At 39.5% G+C, this 23810-nt stretch overlaps 1 protein-coding gene across 2 annotated transcripts in view; it reads right to left on the bottom strand.

Annotated features, from left to right (window-relative positions):
- RAD54L2 (RAD54 like 2) overlaps nt 1-23810 on the bottom strand; it is a 100473-nt gene that overhangs the window by 61763 nt on the left and 14900 nt on the right. For both annotated transcript variants that reach the window (XM_063114048.1, XM_063114049.1), the window contains one exon: nt 2091-2283. In XM_063114048.1, coding sequence (XP_062970118.1) covers nt 2091-2229 — 139 coding nt within the window. In that variant the 5' untranslated portion in view covers nt 2230-2283. The remainder of the gene's footprint in view (nt 1-2090; nt 2284-23810) is intronic.

Genomic DNA, 23810 nt, shown 5'->3' with positions numbered 1-23810 from the left:
CTCTGCCCATTAGGACTGGGGATGACAGCAGGGGCAAGACTGAAGAAATAGGCAGATCTCAGACGTTTCAGCAAAATTGCATGGAGTGTTCAAGATGAGAGCAACAGAAAAGCTATAAGAGCTAAAATACCGGCAGAGTCACCAAAAGTAACAGAAGCATCACTTTTATTCTAGAACTGGGTAGGTAGGGGAAGTGACAAGCTCTAATGATGTAGTGAAATATAAAAATGGTCCTTAGGGCCGGCCCGTGGCTCACTCAGGAGAGTGTGGTGCTGAGAACACCATGGCCCAGGGTTCGGATCCTATATAGGGATGGCCAGTTCGCTCAATGGTTGAGCGTGGTTCTGACAACACCAAGTCAAGGGTTAAGATCCCCTTACCGGTCATCTATTTAAAAAAATAAAAATAAAAATAATTAAATTAAATTAAAAAATGGTCCTTAAGTCAAATTCCAAGAAGTTAGGCAAGAAAAGGAGACAATACCTAATGGAACATTTTTTATTACTCTGAACTTCATAAACAATAAATCATTTAAAAATTTTAAAGAACTATTTAATCTGAGAATTGAGTAAATATTCTTTTTTAAAAACCCCAATTGCACAGCTACACTGTTCTAGACAAATCACAATTAAGTTCTTGCCACCTCTAAATAAATAATAGTAAAGTCCCCAGAAGCCTATCATATAATTTTTGAATAATTAAGGATCTGCCAAAGAGAAGAGGATTCCAAGAAGCCAAGAGGCAAGCATCTAAAACCCAACCTAAACCTGACAGGAATTCTAGGGGTGTCTGGAATATAATTCTGAGAAGCCAAATGATGAAAAACAAAAAGTGATGCAGACATCTAGGGACTCTAATGTCATCTCAGGGACAATGAGAGCCAAGCAAGACAGTCTGATGGTATACCCTCACATAATCACTGTCTTCCATTATTTCTTCCTACTCATTCCACTTTATGGAAACAAACTATAGAACCAGCTGGGGGGAGACTCCAATTGAAAAAGCTTGCAGTGGGCAGCAAATGCTGCTGTCAGGAAAAAAAAAAAAGTGAAATGATCATTTCCCTGCCAGACATGAGGTGGAAATGGGGCAGAGATTTCTGGACAGTATAAAGGAGGGAAAATTGATTCCTGAACCATATGGCAGTTGTTAGAATGAATGAGAATAGAAGACAATAACATCAGTGAAGAAAGCAGATTGATGCTCAACCTCCTGGAATCTGCAAGAATGGCAAAAGTGCTTTTTCCTAGCCTCCTTCTGGTCCAAGCAATGAGGATCTAATGCAATGTGCAGTACCACTAGGGTGTATGTTACAAACAGACAAAAGTCCTATTCTTTAGTCAGTAAGATGCTTACAAACAACTAAACCTATGCCATGAATGGCTGCAATTAATTGAGAAGCCCTGTGGCTGGCCAGGTGACATAGTATTAGACTAACAAAAAAGTCCAATGGCACTTCAAGAAGTTGGGGGCAAAGGAAGGAATGAGCTGAGCAAATCAAATAGCAGAGCGTAAAGGGGACCTACCAGTTCCAGAGATGCAGTCCCCTCCCAGTAGGAGCAGTTTATAGTTGCCAGAAGTGCCAGGAGGCAGAAGAGCACTGCAGGAGATGCAGTAAGCTTTCTGTAGTTGTGAACCTGTCTGAGAATCTCTCCTCAGATGATTCCCTCAAGTACACACAAGCAGAATTATGAGCAGAAAACTCACAGATGACTCACGGTTACCCCCATGCCTACCTGAAGGGTCCATGGCCCTCAGACTGCAAAGTCTCACCACAGGGACTCTGCCGTTGATCCTCCATAACTGGGGCAAACATGCTCCACTCAAATCTCTGGACCTGAGTCTGCACATCTATCAAAGATGAGCTAAATGCAAAAGTTTCTTCCAGCACTAAAACAAGACTTATGTGGAGGAACAACAATCCATTTCCTGGGAATGAGCATCTGAGTTCATTGTTGCTGAGATCTCAGTCTCTGACTTCTCACTATGGATGACCTACAAAATCCAACTGGAAACACCATGTTCTCCCAGGATAAATTCCTTTAGAAGAAAAGACAAGGCAAGCTCTGTCACTCACTAGAGCCACTTACCATCCAGCAGGTCTTCCTCATCATCCCTATCATGCTCCTCCACTGCCATCTCCTCCTCCTCCTCCTCCTCTTCCGCATCCTCCAGCTCCACATCCGGGTCCAGGTCTGGATCGCTCCCTGAGGCAGATTCGTCTGACATGGCTCCCAGAGGTCTTCAGTGGGCATTACCGACTCATGGTCCACTGCAGGGGTCCTGGAAGGAGGACAGGAGGCATCAGAATCACCAAGGGTTTCACTTAGGAGCACAAATCTTTCAAAGAAAAAAATGCTGACTATGAATTTCCTGTAGCTTTTCTAAGCAAGGCATGCTAAGCATACCCAAATCTCAAACTTCCCTATGAGTGTATGATAAAGTAAATATAGCAGAATTTTAACTTGCAGATTCACTGACCAATTCTCTTCATTCTTCTGTATATTTCAAATTTTTCAAAATAACATTGGGGGAGAGAGAAGGAACAAGGTAAACAATCTTTTGTAAGACAAACTGCTGCAGACAACCTTATCAACAACCAGGTTATCCTCAAGTTCCTCCCACCTCCCAAAATAAAAACTGAACCACAAGTCTCTAATTATTCAACACAAAAACTATTCCAGAACTGAAATCTCTCATTAATGTTAAGACAAAATTTGAAACAGAATTCCTATCTTCTCCTGAATAGAAACAAGAAAAAAAAGAAATGAAGCCAATTGGATCCTTTAGAGTTTTAGAAACTAGAACTTAAGTTTAGGACTCCTCAGAGTTAAAAATAACAGGAATAGAAAGTGTATGTATCTAGCTGAGTCACATACTTAGCCTCTCAAGACAACTAAGGCAAAGAACACCTGTGAAATGATTTTGCAATAAAATTTAAATTTGTGCATTAATAATTCACTTCCAAAAACATCCGCAGGGCTGGCCAGTTAGCTCAGTTGGTTACAGCGCAGCCTTGGAACCTCAATATCAAGGGTTCAGATCCCCACACCAGCCAGCTGCTAAAAACAACAAGAAGAAAAAAAAAAAAACTCTAAAGTGCATTAATGGACAGGGAAGAAAGTTGAGCCACAAATGCAAATTAATATAACTAATGCTGAGCTACTATTCACTTAAGTGACTAGGCAGATTCCAAATCTGCAGGAATGACTATCCTGTATCTTTGGTTCATTTAGCAGGGTTTAGAAAGGATGTAGTAAATCAAATAAGTATCAGCAGCTTTGGAAGTGAAATTTATTTCTTAACATTTATACTGGAATTTATTTCTGAACATTAGTATATGATAAATCATTAGCGACTACTCTGTGTTTGGAAGTCAATGTTTGTAATCAGCATAACCCCTCTGTTTCACCCTAGATTGCTTGAAATAAGAGTGTTTTCCTTGCAGTGTGCTTGGCTGATTAAGGAGTAGCTTTTAGAGAACAATTTTTAATTAACAGGTACCTTTAGGCAATCCAAATGCCTATCATTCTAGAGAAGAAATTCTGTGGTGGTGGAATGACAATCCCTTAGAAGTAAGCAGTAACAAGGAAAAGACTTCTATATATCCCCAGTTAACAAATATCTTCAAAACAACCTCAGTCCCAAGCTCCTGAAAGAAGCAAACATCAAACATCCAGCAAAAACACATACTGTTAGAATATGAGACATTGAACCAGCCTCCTTCTCAAAATGATTTAAAAAGAGAGGACATTTTAAAATAGTGCCCAAGCCATCAGACACCCATAACAGAGAAGAGACTGAAAAGTGATGGAGTTCTTAAGTCTCATCAAATTTGGTTTTTCTCTTTCCCTCCCTTCCACAGGCCACTAAATTTCTTTACAGATTTGTAAATTTCTTTACAAATTTCTTTTACAATGGTCTCTCTTCCCAGCTCTTCAGAACCATAGCAACTACTTAAGGGGTAGGTTTTGCTGTTACTGATTTCCTTCCAAAAGGCAACGAAGGGAAAATGGCAGAGGGAAAGCTGGTCTTGGGAGCAGCAGCATAGTCAATTACGTTCTGTCTCTAAGGGGACACACACACACACACTCACAGATACCTCCATGTGGTCACAGCTTTCCAGTTCACAGGCAAGGCAGCCCTGATTCAAGAACTTAGCTCTTAGTAGAGAACATGAGGGGAAAAGTTGATAAGAAAAAAAATGCATCTCTCCCATTTGCTTCTCATTCCATGTGAAACACTGCTTCAATCTCCAGTGAAGAGGGGCTCTGCCTCTAATGTGCAGAGAAACTAGCAGAATGATTATGGGTGTGCTGCACCTTAATGAGGACCTATGCTCCTACAAAGCAAATTCTGGGAATCAAGTTCTATTTTAAGGAAACTAGAGAACCAGCTATTTCAAAGGAACTCTAAAGAGAATCACTCTGAACAGCAAATATTCAACCCCTAAGCAGGTTAATATGTCTATATTTAAAATATTGGGTTTGCTAAAAGGAGGCTATGATTATGAAGAAACCTACAGTCAATCCCAGTCCAACCCTCACAGCAATCTTGAGAGTGAAGAAAAATAGTTATTTTCCATTAAAAATGTTATTTGTTAACATACGAGTTTATTTTTTAATCAACTTTTATAATTTATCAATTTTAATTTCTAATATAGCAAATATTGGTAAACATAACCCACACAAACAGAAGCTCCTTGGGGTCCTCAATAATTTTTAAATGTATAAAAGGGTCCTAAAACCAAAAAGTCTGAGAACTGCTGTTCTAAGACTACAAGTCTCTAAGATCTGTGGTCTCTTCCATCAAATTTTCAAGTTTCACAAAGAAAGAGAAATTGGCATTTTAAAAATGTTAATAAGCGGGCCGAGCCCGTGGCGCACTCGCTGGGAGCACGGAGACGCTCCCGCCGCAGGTTCGGATCCTATATAGGAATGGCCAGTGCACTCACTGGCTGAGTGCCGGTCACGAAAAAGACAAAAAAAAAAAAAAAAATGTTAATAAGCAATTTACCAAATAAAATAAAATATTTAAACTGTTCCACACTATATTCAAATAAAAAACTATAAGATTAATCTGATGTACAAATGATATATACAGGTTATTTTATAATAAATGTAATTAGCCATCAAAGGCAAACTTTCTCAGTGACTGAAATTAATACTACACTTGCAAAGTCATATTTTTACGTTTACCTCTGAATCTCTGCTATCCACACCCATTTAAAAAGGCCAAGGGGGATGGCCAGTACACTTAGTTGGTTAGAGCGTGATGCTGCTAACACCAAGATCCAGGACTTGATCCCTGTACTGGCTAGCCGCCAAAAATAATAATAAAATAAAAATAAATAATATTTCCCATACTGGCCAGCTGCCAAAAATAAATAAAATAAAATACAGTAAAATGATCAAGAGCTGAGGTTCTCTGTGTCTCTCCCTGCCCCCATACCCTCCCAGCCCCCAGCTTGGGTTCTTCATCCAAGAAGTCATTGAGCACATCCCTATAGGGTCAGTCCCAGGCCTGAATAAAGGGTCATTCCCAGTTCTGAATAAAGACTAAAGCTCTGGAAGGCCACTTCAAGGGGAGCAACTGAAAGATTCATTTTATTCTCTACAGAATCATGGCCAGCAGGGGGGAAAAAAGGTAGGGGGAGGAGAGTGAGAACAATTGGGTTCGTAAGATATGAACTGAAGCAGAGATGACAGTTTGAGCTACAAGAATCCTGTGTGACACAGGTATTGCTCTACCTAGAAACCTGGGCTCTGTAAAAGGCCACAAAAATGATTACATCGTGTAATATTGAATATACTAAGTATCCTGATTTGAGCATCAAAAAAAAAAGAAAGAAAGAAAGAAAGAAAGAAACCTGGGCTCTGAAAAATTCACACACATACACATACACATTAAAATATATCAGTATAATATGGGGGTGGTGAAAAGGGGAAAAAAGTAAGATCTCTGAATATGGGAATGAGCTAAGAATGAGAGCAATTCTAGCTAAATATGGTACCATTCAACTCGTGAGACCTGTATCTCTTCCTGCCCAGCTCTAACTTCTTAAGACGGAGATTACAGAGAAAAGGGTCCATATAGCAAGGACATGGAGAGTCCACTTTCCCCAGGTTTCCCTGAGCCTAAGTCAACCCTGAGTGCAGATCAGCCTAAAAGCAGATTGGGTTGATCTGCTAAATCATCCTTCCAACTCCCCCATCACCACTACCTCCACTCCCCGTCACCAGTCTCTTCCCAAAGCACAAGCCCTCTGAGGTTCATCCATTTCCTAAGAGCTCTAATTATCACAGAGCCATGGAGCTCAGCCTGAGTGCTTTCAAATCCAGACAAATACAAGCTGTGCACAGAGCGGGTGGTTTGTCCTTCACAGCCCTGCAAACATTCACTATGGTCAGTGGTGAAAATTCTCTGTATATAGTCAAACTACCCACCAGACATGATCCTCGAAAGTTTTGTACAAGTAGCATCCCAACAAATCAAATCTCTTCTAAATAAGACTGTGGCAGAGACCCTACATGAATCCTTTTATAATACAGATAATAACTACTGAGTTTGAATTTATGCTGATCACTTTAGATTTTCAATTACAAATTCTTTTTAAAATAGTTACAATCTACAAGGTACACAGGTTGTTTACATAGTGCAGTTATTCCTTAGTTCATATCTACTACAAATAAAAGTTTTAATGGATGACTATTTTGTGATATGTACTCTCATATTTTCAAAATATTCTACAGAAAAAACATACTAATATTACTATGTTTACATGGTTATTCAAGTTTTTTACTTTGACTTTGCCAGTGACTTGGGCACTCTGTGCACTTTATTCCTCAAAGACACAGGTAAACTCTCCTGGCTCTGCATTTCACTGTTCTAAAATGAATGGTAATGTTAGCTGCAGACCCCTTATGGTGCTTGTGGTACAAGACAAAAATATATTTGGTCTTTGTCCCTGGTTTTTGGGACAGAGCTCCTAAATCCCTGGAATTTCCTGGTAATAGGAGTATCTTTTATTATTTATAAGGATGCCCTTTTGATCACACCATGCTTTAGGCTAATAAAGTGACTGAGGATAGGGCTCCTAGAGAGCCTTTGGATGGATCTGGTCACCAGAAAGACCAAGTGACTAAAGGGTAGAACTATCAGCTCCACCCACTGAACTCTGGAAAGTGGAGGTAGGGAGTTTGAGATTGAGCTCTGTAAAAACTCTTGAACAATGAGATTCAGAGAGCTTCCAAGTTGGCAAACACATGAAAGTGCTGGGAGGATGGCGCACCAGGCAAGGGCATAGAAGCTCTGTGCTCCCCATCCCCAATACCTTGCCCTATGTATCTCTTCCATTTGGCTGTTACTGAATTGTATCCTTTATAGTAAATGGGTAAACTTAAGTGTGTTCCTGAGTTCTGTGAGCCATTCTAGCAAATTATCAAACATGAGGAGTGGGTCATGGGAATGCCCTATTTATAGACAGTCAGTCAGAAGTTACAGGTGGCCTCAGATTTGAGACTGCTCACTGAAGTGGGGGCAATGCTGTAGGGTCTGAGCTCTTAACCTGTAGGATCTGCTCTAACTCCAGGTTGTTAGTGTCAGAATTAAGCTGAATTGTTGAACATCAAGTTGGTGTCCAGAGAACCAAAGAATTAGTTGTTGGCATTGGTAGCACCAGTTGCTGTTTGGAGAAGTGGTTGTTGGTGTTGGAAATCCAGTGCCACAGTGATTTAAGTGGCAAATCACAGCGAAAAGTTTATATCTGCAAAGTGCAAGACAAAGTTTGAAGATCCATTTCTTGACTTCCCATGAGAAAAAAGAAATTGTAGAATTTACATCAACGCAACAGGTAAAATACACCTTTAAACTACTAAATGCCACATTTCTAGTTGAATTACATTAATAATTAAATGGTACAGGGGTTTCCAAGGTCTAGGGTTTGAACCCTGTACCAGGCAGCCACCAAAAATAAACAAACAAATAAATGGTACAGAGTGTTTGGAAATGGAAATCTATAGTGGATTCCACCCCCTCAATTCACATAGGAAGAAAAGAACCCCAGATTAACCAAATCTGTTTCAGATGCACTGGTTTCTATATAGCTAATGGATAATAAAAACTGATTATGAGAATTAGGAGAAAACTAGCTGAACAAATGAAAATCATTAGTGATCTAAGCAGTTCAAAATACATATACAGTAACTATCACCAGTTTATTAGATACCTCCCCTCCCTTGGCCTACATATCCTCTTAGGCTTCCAAATCTATTAGTAGCTACTAAAATGTTGAAGAATCAAATTACACAAATGAGTTCTATTCAAACACAAGCCCTTTCCTCTCAAGGTGGCACCAACTTTCCACAGAATGCCAAGAGGAAGTCAAGATCAGAATGAGAAGTACAAGACAAGGCCCCTGGGACTGACTGGGTACACCTCAGCGCATATGTAAAATAATCCTCGGGCCGAAACCGTGGCTCACTCGGGAGAGTGCAGAGCTGGTGAGCGCAGCGGTGCTCCCGCCGCAGGTTCAGATCCTATATAGGGATGGCCGGTGCGCTCACTGGCTGAGCACGGTGCTGGCGACACCAAGCTGAGGGTTACGATCACCTTACCGGTCACACACACACACAAAAAATAATAATAAAATAAAATAATCCTCCAAGACTGTTTCAGATTAGAGGAAACTAAATGTGATCCTGGGTTAGATGCTGGACCTGAGGGAGAAAATAATTTATAAAGGCCAGTACTGGGGACAATCGATGCAACTGAAAATACACTAGACTGTGGATTACATAATTGTATTGTATCAATATTAAATATCCCGATTTTAAGAATTGGTCTGTGGTTACGTAAAAGAATGTCCTTAGGAAATACTTAATAAAGTATTTAGTGGGAAAAATAAGTAAATAACTTTCTAAAAGACCATTAGCAAGGAAGAGAATAAATTTTTATGTTCCTAGTTCTCTAAAGATTTAAACACTTAACAAGTACAAAAATATTTTATTTCAAAGTACAGATTTGAAATATTACCTAACTGACCATTCTCTATAGTTAATTAGTTACAAATTAGTAACAAACTCCCTTTCCTTTAAGATACAATGACTTAGGGTTAAAAAAGGCTAATTAATTAGATCTCCTAGCATCCCCACACACAGACAGGATGTCCTGTTTTTAAGTGTTGGGTTGCTTTCCCTCTTCTACTGAGCCCACCAGGACTGGAACCATCATCTCTGAGGCAAAATCTCACTTGGTCTATCTCTAGAAGGCTCTAGGCATGATCAACGAATGTCATAAACAAATGGCACCCCACAAGCAGGTTGAAATTGAACTCACCAATTTGCCTTCCCTCTTTGTGTAGATGTGGCCCTATTCTGAATAGTATTCTAATGAGAATCTAGATAGATTACATGTCTTACTATCACTTTATGGCTAAGGTTATTCTAACCTGTGCCCAGTTCTGTCTTAGGCTCTTATGCACACACACATGCACACACATGTGCGTGCACACACACACTTCAGCACTGTAGAAATAAGATAGTTTAAGATTCACACCACTTTGAACCGATCAATTGTTTATGTAAACTTGCCCTATAAGTCTCTCTCTCGTCTAACATGAAATAAATACTGAAGAAAACAGTGACATCTGAATATTAGCAAAGATTAGTGGGAAAGAAAGTGCACACCTGACCTAAAGCCCATATAGTAAAGTAGAAAAAGGCTTCCTTCAAACTAATACTCCTATAACTTCTCTGGGGAAAAGCATATGAAGTCTGGACAAAACCCAGGCTACAGATTTTATGAGGACCTGCAGGAAAACACTATTTCTGTAAGTGGAAAACAATGGATGTTAACCCTTGGGAGGAAGGGCCATCTATCAAAGACTAGAACACGGCCTATTTGTGCACATACCCCCATTATTCAAATAAAGAGGCTATTCCATGGAGACAAGGCCAAACTTCATTACACCAAATGGGAAGTACGGAGACCAAAATAATTCACACAAGGACCTTATTGTCATGGTAGAGGGGACAAAGGACAAAAGCTGGGATGAACTAAAAGCCTGAGAAAAAAGTGTCTGACAGTTATTTTGGAGGACAAAAATGATCAGAGGGAAAGACGGAAAGGCTAGCAATTTATTCAATCCAAAGCCTAGGCACTTTCTTTATAAAGACACTGTGCCGGGCACTGTAGGGGTGGTACAAGCACATGCTTCAAAGAACAAAACTCGTATGTAGAACAAGAAGCGGTAAGACTATCTGACTCCAAAACAGAAAGAATCAACAAAATGTCATTTTTGGCCACCAAAGAAGTCTCCACCATCCGAATAAATACCAAACACCAAATCAAATCTAACCATAACATAAAATATATCCCTAATACAAAAATGAAAGATAGCACTATTGCCCCACCAGGAAATTTACGATGCATTTTCCTCACTAATTGCACTAAACAGTACCATCTGGGGCTTCATGTCCCTCTCTAAACAGGGCAAGGCAGTGCCCTGAAATTAAACCCAAACCTCTGCTCATCAGCACAAATTATGTGTATTAGTCCATTTCTGTTACTTATAACAGAATACTTGAACCTGGATAATTTATAAAGAAATGAAATTTCTTTCTCACAGTTTTGGAGGCTGGGAAATCCAAGGTCAAGGGAACACATCTGGTGAAGGCCTTCTTCTAGGTGGAAACTCTACAGGGTCCTGTGGCAACCAGGTGTCACATGGTGAGAATGGGCTAAGCAAGAGAAAGCTAACCTTCTCACTCGCTCTCCTTATAAAGCCATCAAAACCGTGCCCATTACTCCATGAATGGGTCAATCCATCCATGAGGGCACAGTCCTCAAAATCTAATCACCTCAAAAAGGCCCTGCCTTTCAAACACCAAAATTGAATTTCCGACCCTCTTAACACTATTACAATGAGGGTCAAGTTTTCAATACATGAACTTTTGGGGTACACATTTAACCTACAGCACCATGCCAACCTACAATAGTTGGCAACCACTGCCTAAGACAATCTAGTGGACTGTGAGCAAAGAATAGTTGGAAAACCTAGAGACAACTGCCAAACCTCAAGGACAGGGACTCTAGGCCTGCACTTGAGCCAAAAGGTTAACGAAGTTCCAATCTTCTGGTCAGTCAGGCAACACATAGTCATTAAACATTCTTGTGACCTATTTTCAAGTAAACGTTTCCACAGCACTACAGTGAAAATAAAAATGTCTGTACAAAAAAGGGAAGGGGGGCTGGCCCATGGCTCACTCGGGAGAGTGCAGTGCTGCTAACACCAAGGCCACAGGTTCAGATCCTATATAGGGATGGCCGGTTAGCTCACTGGCTGAGCATGGTGCTGACAACACCAAGCCAAGGGTTGAGATTCCCTTACCGGTCAACTTTAAAAAAAAAAAAAAAACGGGAAGGGGAGTGAATGATATAAAAAGGGCAGGATGAGGAGCTAATCCTCACTCCTGCTCACCACAGCACATAAGAATGAGAACTGCAACTCACTGTTACATAACAGTGATGCTGAACAAAAGGCCCAGCTAAGTCAATGATAACAGCTGCAGAGCATTATAAACCCAGTACTGAGGCTGCCACTCAGTCATACTAAGTGAAAAACTACTAAACACCCCATATCACAGCCATTTCCAAAATCTCATCACCTCTACCATTAACTAAAGACAAAAAACAGGGACTACTGTTAGGTCAGTTGGTTAGAGCACAATGTCAAGAACACCAAAGTCAAGGGTTCAGATCCCTGTACTGGCCAGCCCAAAAGAAAAAAAAAAAAGAATTAACACAAACCAAGATTAAGTGTGTCATTTTATACTTTTCCCACTGATTCCACTTCTGTAGCAAAAGCCTGTAAAATAATCTGTAAAAGAAATTTTTATAAAAGTACTAGAGGGAGTACTTAAATAACTGGTGGAAACCAACAAGACAGCAACACAATGAAAAATGCACATCTAACAAGTTGAAGGACTTCCTACTTGGCACCTTGGCAGACAACAACTTTGCAAACTCTCCCACTGCAAAACACCTAGAAAGGTGGATAAAATTCTAATAAGCATTCTTCTTAAATGCACAGCTGTGCTCACAAAAAGGTAATAGAAATCCCCAAGGACCAAGAATGAAAAGCAAACTGAAAATGCAGACCAATACACTTGAGAGCTGACACTGCAGCAGTTCTGGAGGAAGGGGAAGATGCCAATCTTGGGGGAAAAAATAAAAGATAAAAGACAATGCCTTGAGCTCAAAGAAGCTAAAAAGGAGAGACTGTGACATCTACATAGAGCCAGGACTTTGAAGAGCTATACTCTAATGAAAGAGTGGAGTAGAAAAAATTCTGCCCACCAACACAGAAGACAACATAAAAACTTGTGTCAACCTAGGTTAGAAGAGGGAAAAAAGGTATACAATGGGAATCTGAAATCATCAGTCGGCCCACCAACCAGTTTGAGGTTTGAGCACTCGCTACACATCTACATGATCCAAGAAGTTAACCAAAACTCAAGTGGCTGCCTAGAAGCAAATGCAAAACATCTCTGGGACATACCTCAGGCCAAAAAAGATATTCCCACAGATACAGCCTTGCTGAATATGAATGCACAATCCAAAAGTACTAACACATGAGGGAGTAACCAAACAAATGCAAGAGCCAACAGGGTCAGACTCCTAAAGTCTTCTGATAATAGAATTACCAGATTAAAGGAGATAAACTACATAACTATCTCAAATGATGCAGAAAAGGCTTTGATAAAATTCTAAACCCATTTGTGATTACAAAAGCAAACATACTCTTAGCAAACTAGAAGAAAACTTCTTTTACCAGATAAAGGAGGTCTACCAGAAACCACCACCACACCTAGTATGAGCATACCCTTTAAATTCAGGAACAAGACGAGGTTGTATGCTATCAGTGTTTCTATCAACATCACATTACAGATTCTAACCAAGTAAGGTGGGGGAAAAAAAGGTAAAAGGACTAAAAGAAAAAAAGAAAATTGTCAAGTCAGGAATCACATTATTTCAATGCAGAAGATCTAAAGGCAAACTATTAGAAATTCAGGTGAGCTCAGTAAGGCGGTTGGATAAAAGATCAATACAGAGGCCAGCCCGTGGCTCACTTGGGAGAATGTGGTACTGATAACACCAACGCCACAGGTTCGGATCCCGTTTAGGGATGGCTGGTTCACTCACTGGGTAAGCGTGGTGCTGACAACACCAAGTCAAGGGTTAAGATCCCCTTACCGGTCATCTTTAAAAAAAAAAAAAAAGAAAGAAAGTATAATTTTAAAAAATACTACTTACAATAGCAACAATAACTATATGGTATGTTCCTGATGCTCAATTCTGGCAACTCATTCACGCTTCTCAGCATCAGAGGACTAGCAATTAGACTGAGTAGTATACAGGAGTGAAAAGGCCTCTTTGTGCTTTTTTGTGTGTGTGTGATATGGTAACATGTTATCCTTTATTAATGTACTAAATAATACATTTAAAATAAAGGCAAGCTAAAGTTAAATTTTATTTTTTAAAGACATATTGCTGCAAAGATTCGTTCCATTGATAACTCTTACATCTACCCATGTTACAAAAGGTTTTGCCATTTTATAAGAGTTAAGAATTCTTATTTGATCTGTAGGCCTCTTTGTTCTAATCTCAGCTCCAGACACTAACTTCAGGAATCGCCTACTCTCCACTGTCAACAACAAAATGGGAAGAAATAAGGCTTCCCTCATTTGGACTTGTAGAAAAGAATCAAACACATAATCCTCCAATGAAAACCTGTTGCTTAACAGTATCCTATTACAAACATATAAATAATGTGCACTACATGCTCCTACAAAGCTGTGACTGTCCTCTTTTAACTCTTTTATTCCCCTATTGTATCACATTTGAAGTAGTTTCTTCAACAGGGTATATCAGGTTTAGCCAAGAAGCTAATACCCATGCTTTGCTGAATCCTAATAATACTAACTAGCCTTTTTCAGAAGGCTAAAGGAAAGAGCAGTCTCCGAGAGCTCCTCTTATACCTCTTATCCAGTTCCTCCATTCCTAACTTCTCACCATATGTATACATGTGATTAGGCATCCTATATAACAAACCTCATATCTTCAGTTACATCTAAAGGAGGGCTCCAAACCTAATGCATTCTGCTAACTGTGGCCCAGAATGAAGCATTCCTTGTATTCCTGTGTAAGGCAAAGACAACTTGCTTCACTGCTTTGGAGAAGATACCCCTGGCCTATTGATTTCCTGAAGCCTTACCAGCCCTGGCAGCAGCCTCAAACACATCAGAAGGCTTCTATCTATACAAGCCATTAACACCAGGATAAAGATGCTATAGGCAGGCTACTTGGCTGAGTTGGTTAGCGTATGGTGCTGATAACACCAAGGTCCAGGGTTCAATCCCTGTACTGGCCAGTTGCCAAAAAAAATAAAAGAAAGAAAGATGCTACAGCTGGCAGACTCAAAACCCCAGAAAGCCCACCAGTAACTGAGACAATTATTTAATTTTGCTTTCCAAAATTTGTCCTCCTCTGGGCTGCCTCTATATTTGACAGGAAGTAAAAGATTTTTAAGAAAGATTTAGAAATAACCACAGCATGTTTGGAGAATTATGTAAGAGGAACTTCAGTGAAAGGAAAGGAATCATGATCTGTGGAGGACAAGCTGATACTCTATCACCTAATAACTAATATTCTCACACCTGGGCTTTCCCAGTGCTGGGTAAGAGTCAACACTCAGTTAAAACGCACTAAATGTACTACCAAATACATACAGAAAAGAGTTTAAAAAAAAAAAAAAAAAAGGAATAAGCCCTTTTCAGCAAAATGATATAGCAAATGCTATGGTATTACTACGTTCTAACTCTTGACCCTGATGATTTTTGATAAACACACTGGAGGGAAAACCACAGCATACAAACCAGGAAGGAGGTTCTTTTAATAAAATGCACATTCTCCGTACCCTGACATAAAGAGACTCTGAGGTCTTGGATTAGGATGTTCTTTGAATATTCAGAGAAAGAGTAGAATGGATGAATGAATGAGAACCAGTACTTGGAAAGCTGTTACACCATATAAAACCAAAGCCATATTTAAAGGATATAGACTCCTAGGATACTAGTCAAAGAAGAACACTGAGGGGTTGGCCAGTTAGCTCAGTTAGAGTGTGGTGTTGTTAACACCAAGGTCCAGGGTTCAATCCCTATACCTGCCAGCTGCCAAAAAAAAAAAAGAATACTGACTAGCAACGGAGGTCCAATTTTAAAAAGGAAGAGGAAGATATACAAAGATATATCTAACATATCCAGGTACCAAAATCTGAAAAACTTAAGGTCCTCTTCTTAAAAATAGGTTTATATCCTACAGGTCAGAAATTAACCCTTACTTACTCCAAGTTGTTTAAATTAACAAAACAGTTCACCACTGTGGAAGATTTGGTGGTCTCTGGAATGTCTGCTTCTAGAGAGTCACATCTCCAAAAATTCTGTTCAGCTCAACAAAGACTTATTTATTTATTTTTTGGTGGCTGGCTGGTACAGGGATCTTGACGTTGGTGTTATTAACACCACACTCTTACCAACTGAGCTAATTGGCCAGCCCTCAACAAAGACTTATTAAACAACTATCATCCACAGGGGACACAAAGATACACAGGTGAGGTCAACTCAGGAAAGGAGAAAAGCATTAAGAGGAGTGAGGACCAAAGTGAATTTTGAAGAAAGAACTGGACAGAGTTAGGTAACGTCCAGGGAGTCAGAGAGAATACAGAGATATTGACTGGAGGTGACTGAGGAAGAGTTCAAAGATAGGGAACTTCATGACAATGATTCAAGACAAGAAAGAGCAGAATGTGTTTAAGGAAATCCACAAAGTTTGTATTAGGAAGTATAAGAGAAGAATAGAAAATGAGCCTGGAGAAGTAACAGGGCCAAGGTCATGGAGCACCCTAAATACCTGATAAGGAGACTGGATTTTACCCATCAAGGAAGAGCAGAATGACATGATCAGATCTGTCTTTTATAAAGATCACTCGGCAACATACAATGCTGTTTATTTTTTTTTATTTTTTATTTTTTTTTTTTTTGTCGTTTTTTCGTGACCAGCACTCAGCCAGTGAGTGCACCGGTCAGCCCTATATAGGATCCGAACCCGCGGCGGGAGCGTCGCCGCGCTCCCAGCGCAGCACTCTACCAAGTGCGCCACGGGCTCGGCCCTACAATGCTGTTTAAAAGTACATGTGACACAGTCTCAAGCTGGAAAAAAAAAAAATTCCTGGCTCATTTTGCTATGTGACATTGGGCAAGTTACTTAGTCTCTCTGGACTACAGCTTCCTCCCTTGTAAAATGATGGTATCCCCTACCTTCAAGGTTTCTTAAGAGGATCAAGTAGTGAATAAATATAAATATAAATTGTACTATGAGGACCCATGGCTCAGAATTTAGCACACTGGAAGTATTCAAAACATGGTCCAGAAGAAAAATTTGCTGGAAGAAATGTGGAAGATGGAATAAGAGGGGATAGAAGATAGAAGACCAGTTAAAAAGCCAGATGAAAGGCCAGATTTGAGAACTATTTAGGTGGTAAAATAAACCAGGCTAATGGAGTATTGTTATTCAAAGCTCAATGAAGGAGTAAAAGACACAGAGGTTTCTTTCCCAGGTTTCCCTAACCAGGGCCTAGGGTACTGCTGCCATCTCCTCCTTGGACACCAGCCCAGGTGAAGACCAGAGGCCACACATATCTCAGCTTTTACTATCAGCACCTCTGAAGAGGTGGTAGGTGTATCACAGGACGGGAGCTCCTTGGTGTCAGATAGACCTGGTTTAATGGCAACACTTAACTGAAGCAAATTACTTAGCTTCACCTCATCTGTACAACTGGGGTAATGACACCTACACCTCAGGTGCTGTGAGGATTCACACAGCATATAACCCAGTAACATAATAAGCAATCAATAACTTAGCACAAAAGAAATAAATCCGACATAGATGTAAAACATATTTTACAGTCTCTTATGAAAACACTGTATAGCCTTACCATGGCTCCAGCTCATTTCGAAGTCCCTGTAGCTGAGACTGCCCAGTACACATCAGTATGTTGGCTCTCACATAGGCAACCAACGTTCCATTTAGGGAGAGCCTGTTTTTAATTCCAATATGCATGTAACATCTTCCACCATAACATGTGCTATATGATTCCTAAACAAATAAAACTGGTTTCAGAGAACTCATCTGGAGCAGCAGCTGGCATACAGTTTTACCCAAAAGTTCAGTAAAAAATTGGCTCCAAGCCCAGAAAACAGGCATTTCTCCCAGACAAAATTAGATAAACCAATTCTAAAAACAATGAGTGAATCAAACAGTAGAGAAGAGAAGAACTCAGAAAGAGCCAGAATAATCCACACAGAAAGGCCCATCCATAGTCAAGAAGGGAAGCAAAAGGGTTCTGGAATGTATCAGTTCAGATGTGAAGCAGTCAGGACAGGCAAAGAATTACCAAGTGTAAGACACCAAAGTTACTAAATTTAAGCTATATGGGACATAAATACTCTCCATGTTAAGTCAGAGGAAAGATTTATGGAAGCAGTAAGAGTCAAACACCCTACCCACATTGAGATTCAAGATTCCTCATGTGATGGGCCGGTCTGTGGCTCACTTGGGAGAGTGTGTAGCGGATAACACCAAGGCCATGGGTTCGGATCCCTATATAGGCATGGCCAGTTAGCTCACTTGGGAGAGCGTGGAGCTGACAACACCAAGTCAAGGGGTAAGATCCTCTTACCCGTCATCTTTAAAAAAAAAAAAAAAAAAAAGATTCCTTGTGTGAGGTTAGAAAACTGGGGAAGAATATCAGTGGAGACAAAATTAGACACATTAAATGTGAAAGAGTAACAGTTTCTACCTCAATAGACTATTTTGTTGATGCTGCTGTTGTTACACAGTTGATTTCTCTTAAGGAATGTACTGGCTGTATACCTCACAAAACATTCTTTACTATTTCAGTTATGGAATAGCGTAAGTGAATTTTCAAGAGAGAAAAACTTGCCAACATGCTTTTGACATGGTATTGATCTTTAAGATGCCTCCATGGCACAAGATTTTGAAAACAAAAAATGAAAAAACGAAAACAAGCCTTTCTCTAAACATCTAAAAAAAAATTTTTTTTAAACATTTAACGTGAAATATACACTGCAGAATCAGTAGATGAAGAGTGTACAGAGGCCATCTGGCAGATGAGACCAGGTCACAAATATCTGGTAGAGGAATTTGGGCTGAGAGCCCAAATTAAATAGGTTAATTAAATAGCTTAAATAGATTAATCAGTGAATTCTACTTTACACAACCAGAGCTTGTAAGACAGACCTGATGAAGTTCATGAACAAATCTGCCACTATATGAAACATGGCTTGTCAAAGAGGCTTCTGACCTATTGAAGAAGAACATTTCTAATAACATAAAATAGATATTTGCTAGACCAAACTTCAGGAAGATCTGAGACTATTTTTACAATATATAATGTTGTATAAGAAACATGAAAAACTTATTAACGTTTAGATCACAATTTAAAAAATAAAATTATACATATGGAAGTATTTATATATGAACAGGAAAAAAAAGACCAGAAGGAAATGCAGCAAAATGTTAAAAATTTTTATCTCTGGGTGGTGGTTTTACAAAAAAAAGTTACTATTTTCTTTATTGTTTTGTTTTTGTAATAAATAGATATGACTTTATACTCACAACTATAAAATCAGCATTTTATCTTTATACATGCATTCTTTCTGTGTAAAGTCAAGCCATCAGTGAACAAATCCTCCCTGGCTAAAATCTAGCTTAGCTTCATCTCCATCCTTAGCAGTATCATACATATTTTTCAGGCTGTGGCTGCTCCTACCCATGTCCACACCCAGAGACCAACAAGCGTAAGTTCTCATACTGCCAGCAAAGGTTCTTTGGACGTCTACTACAGGGGATCCATTTTAGCCAGTGTTCACATGGGAGCTTAAAGCCAGCATGTGTAAAAAGATCATCCATAGTCAAAGTCATTATTGAAAAGCCTTTTGAACTGCCCATATAAATACACTATAGTTTTATGTATGCATTCCTATAGATACATATATAGAAAATTAATTCCAAAAGGGTATAATATTCAAAAATTAAACCCCTCATGTGTTTTGCCGCTCCAACCAGTCTAGCAATTATATGAAGATTCCAGTTCCCCATATCTACCCTCCTCCTTATGAGTTCCAACATGTCTTTGTAAGCCAAAAATTTTCTATAACCCTCAATTCTTCTTTTTTCCTACAGAATACTAACCGACCCATCACTACCCACTGACCTAGCCACCTAAACAACTTCTCTTCTGTCAAGGTTTAAGAATTTTTTATTTATGGGTTTTGTCAATCATATTAACTATAATGGGATTGATTGCATCCACTGCCTGTGGGTATTCCACTCACTGAGTGAAATGGTGAGTTAAATTACCTCACTATTAGCACTGGCCAGTTAGCTCAGTTGGTTAGAGCATGGTATTATAACACCAAAGTCAAGGGTTCAGATCACTTTACCAACCACTGCTAAATAAATAAATAAATAAATAACAATTACCTCCCTATTTAAATTATTCCCCCCCCTTCCATTTTGCAAAGTGCATAGTTGAATTTAAGCAAGGTAAAATGTTAGATGTAATTCCTCTACACATTAGAGGACCTTCGTATTGGGGGTACAAAAAGGAATCTTAGTATTTGTGGGTTTACTAATAAGGTAGTTTAAGGAGACAATATAAGAGTACATTTATTAAATGCCTAATGAATATTAGAGACCCCAAGCGCAACAGAGTTCAGAAAAGGAAGCAACAGAGTTTGAGGTTTGGATACTGTTGAAAGGATTCCTGGAGGAGGCAGACTTTGAGATAACCCCTGAAGCATGACAGAATTAGGCAAGTGAGGAGTAAAAGAGAGGACATTCCATGCAAGGAACCATGGCTTGGATCCGAGGAACACTAAACAGGCAGAAAGTGTCAGGCTCTCGGAAACAGAGATAAAATGATTCATCAATAAATATTGATTAATCACCTACTATTGACCACACTGGTAGGCACTGAAAATACACAGATGAGAGGATCCTTGTTATAGAGTGATGATTGGAGCCCTCCAGGGATCCTCCGGTGAACTGATACACATATTTAAACATACACCATTAGCAATCTGATAAATACAACAATAATACAAATGACTAAGGTTCTTCTATCAACTGATGAATGGACAAACAAAACATAGTATATCCGTTGAATGGAGTATTAGTCAACAATAAAAAGGAATGAACTACTAATACATGCTACAACATGGATGAACCTTGAAAACATTATGCTAAGGAAAATAAACCAGTTGTAAAAGGCCTCATATTATATGATTCCATTTATATGAAATGTCCAAAATAGACAAATCCATAGAAACAGAAAGTAGGTTAGTTGTTACCAAGGGATTGGTGGGGGGAGGTGCAGGGAATAGAAAGTGACTGCTTAATGGGTATGGGTTTCTTTTTGTTGTAATGAAATATTCTGGAATTAGATAGTGGTGATGATTACATACCTTGTGAATATACTAAAAACCACTGAATTGAATACTTTAAAAAGGTGAATTTAGTGGTATATGAATTACATTTCAGAAGAAAAAAAAAGGAAGGAAGGAAGGGAGGGAGAGTGGGAAGTGGAAAGGTAGAAAAACTGACAAAGGTTCCATAGGGGGACAGAGAAGTTAATAATATTGCCTGGAAGGACTAGTAAAGGCTTTCCAGAGGAGGCAACAGATCTGAGTGTTAAAAGACAAACAGAGTACTCCTTCAGCAGAGAAGGATGAAGTCATTCAGGGAGAGGGAATGACACATGCAAAAGTACAGTTCCATGGGGCTAGACGTTGTGGGAGGCGGTAAATGGGGGGACTGCAAGAGATGAGAAGTGGACAGGCCAGATCTTGACCCTGCAGAGTCCTGGGGACCTTGATAAGGAATCTGAACTTTGACCTCTACAAGAATTGGCAAAAATGTGACACTTGGCACCATTTTCCTGTCTGTATCTCTGGCAGACATAACTATTATACCATTTGCCCCTGCAGAATTCTGAAGTGGCCTCCATATCTATCTCCACACAATCCTCCCCACAACTCATTTGCCCCCAGTGGAAGCCACTGAAGGAAATTAAGCAGAAAAATGGCATCATCCGAATTTCCAGTTTAAAAAGAAACTGTGGTGAAGTGATGTCATCAAGATGGCAGAATAGACAGTTCCCAGCATCACTCTCCTCCACAACTGGTCAATTTACAACTATAAAAATGTAAAGACTACCAACCTGGGACAGCTGGAGCTTGGGGGAAGAGGAGAAGAGACCCACAGAGTTTGTGAAGGTGGGAGAAACCACAGCCAGGAGAGGAAACAGCTCGGACCATTGTGAGCCCCTGACACTTCAGGGACCACCCCATGAGCACAGAGCAAAAACCAGCAAAAGCCACAACTGAACCCTTCATGTGAAGTTGCTTGGAGTTTGCAGGAGATAAGAAGGCCTCAGAGCACATCATACTAGCCCTCAGACCAGCAAGACACTGACAGGGTTCTCATGGACCCACATAGGAGCAAGGAGGCTCAGCTGACCAAAGAAAGCACCCAAAGACCAGTGAGTCACTGAGAGGAACCCCCACATGGCCTGCCCTACAAGTGTCTGTACTGAGGGGTGCGGAGGCAGGGAACTGGCCCACCAGGGGAACACTGGGGTACAGTGTGGGCAGCTGATCTGTCTTCCATTCAGCACAGGGCCACTCAACAGAAACTGGTCAGGGCAATAGAACTGCAGGGGGTGCACTTGGCTGGAAAGACTCAGTCCTGGACCAGAATTTCCACACAGTCCAGGTGCATTTGACTTCACAAGACCCAGAAGTGATTAAAAGGTCAAGAATTAAAATCTGATCCATGCAAAAACCCTTCCCCAGAGAATCAGCAACAAACACCAATTTATCTCAACCACAGGGCTCAAGTGCTGGTCCACACAGGAAGTTCCCCGAATTTTGGAATTAAAAAGTACAATGAGTTAGTTCCAGAGCAAGGTTTAAGTTGTGTTGGAACTGAAAAAAAAAAAAAAAAAAAATACAGACCAGAGACAAAGTTCTAATATAAAACCAGTAAAGATCTAACAGCACTAAAGAACAGCTATAAAACCTAGAAGAGGTATCAGTCTCCTTAAATGCCCACATATCAACATAAAGACACCAAAGATAGAGAAAGAACAGAGAAATATGACACCATCAAAGGAAACATGGCACAAGCAATGGACTCAGGAACAACGAATTTATGAAATTCTGGCTGAGAATTCAGAATAACTCTCTTAAGGATGTCAGAGAATCACAAGAAAATACGGATAGAAAATTAAATGATATCTGGAAAACAATCCAGGAGCAGAATGAGAAACTTGACAGAGGAATTGAATCAATCAAAAAAAAAATATTCTTAGGGCCGAGCCCGTGGCGCAGTTGGTAGAGTGCTGCGCTGGCAGCGCGGCGACGCTCCCGCCGCGGGTTCGGATCCTATATAGGACTGACCGGTGCACTCACTGGCTGAGTGCCGGTCACGAAAAAACGACAAAAAACAAAACAAAACAAAACAAAAAAAATATTCTTGAAATAAAGAATACATTATCTGAACTGAAAAACTCAACAGAAAACTCCAACCACACACTTAAACTGAGGAAAGAATCAGTGAGCTTGAAGATGAAACATGTGAAATTAACAAATCAAGGAGCAAAAAGAATAAGAAAAAAGGAAACAGAAATACAGCAAATATGGGACTCCCTCAAGTGAAATAACCTCCACATAATTGGCATACCCAAATGAGAGGAAAAAGGAAGAGATGTAGAAAGCATATTCAAGAAAATAATGGCTGAAAATTTCCCAAGTATGGAGAAAGATAACAGCATCCAGGTACAGGAAACTCAGAGGTCATCAATAAAATTCAACCCAAGAAGGAACACCCCAAAGCACGTTAAAAATTATAAAAAAGCAAAGACAAATGAAAATGAAAACACAATATACCAGAACCTATGGGATACAAGAAAAGAAGTTCTAAGAGGGAAGTTTATAGCAATAAATGCTTACGTCAAAAAAGAAGAAACAGCCAGCCATCAAAAAAACGACAACAACAAAAAAGAATACTTCAGATAAACAACCTAATATTATACCTAAAAGAACTAGGAAAACAAGAACAAACCAAACCACAAATCAGTAGAAGGAGAGAAATAACAAAGACCAGAGCAGTAGTAAATGAATTAGAAATTTTTAAAAAATAAGGATGGCCGGTTAGCTCAGTAGGTTAGAGTGCAGCCTTATAACACCAAGGTCACAGGTTTGAATTCCCATACAGGACAGCCACCAAAAACAAAAATTTTTTTTTTAATTCTAAAGGAAAAAGAAACAAAGAATTCATTTTTTGAAAAGATAAACAAAACCGATAAAACCTTTAGTTAGACTAAAAGAGAAAAAGAGAGAAGACTCAAATAAATAAAACCAGAAATGAAAAAGGAGACTTTACAACTGATACCACAAAAATACAAAGGAATATAAGACACGACTATGAACAAAAAAGAAAAAGAAAAAAGAGAAAAAAGAAATAAAGAAAGAAAAATTAAACAAAAAGAAAGTAATCCTGAGCAAAAAAATAAAGCCAGAGGCATTATACTACCCAACTTCAAATTATACTACAAAGCTATAGTAACCAAAACAGCATGGTACTGGCACAAAACAGACACTTGGACC

The sequence above is a fragment of the Cynocephalus volans genome, chromosome 11 (genome assembly GCF_027409185.1).
Source record: "Cynocephalus volans isolate mCynVol1 chromosome 11, mCynVol1.pri, whole genome shotgun sequence".
Lineage (NCBI taxonomy): Eukaryota > Metazoa > Chordata > Mammalia > Dermoptera > Cynocephalidae > Cynocephalus > Cynocephalus volans.
This window is presented reverse-complemented; position numbering and strand designations above follow the sequence as displayed.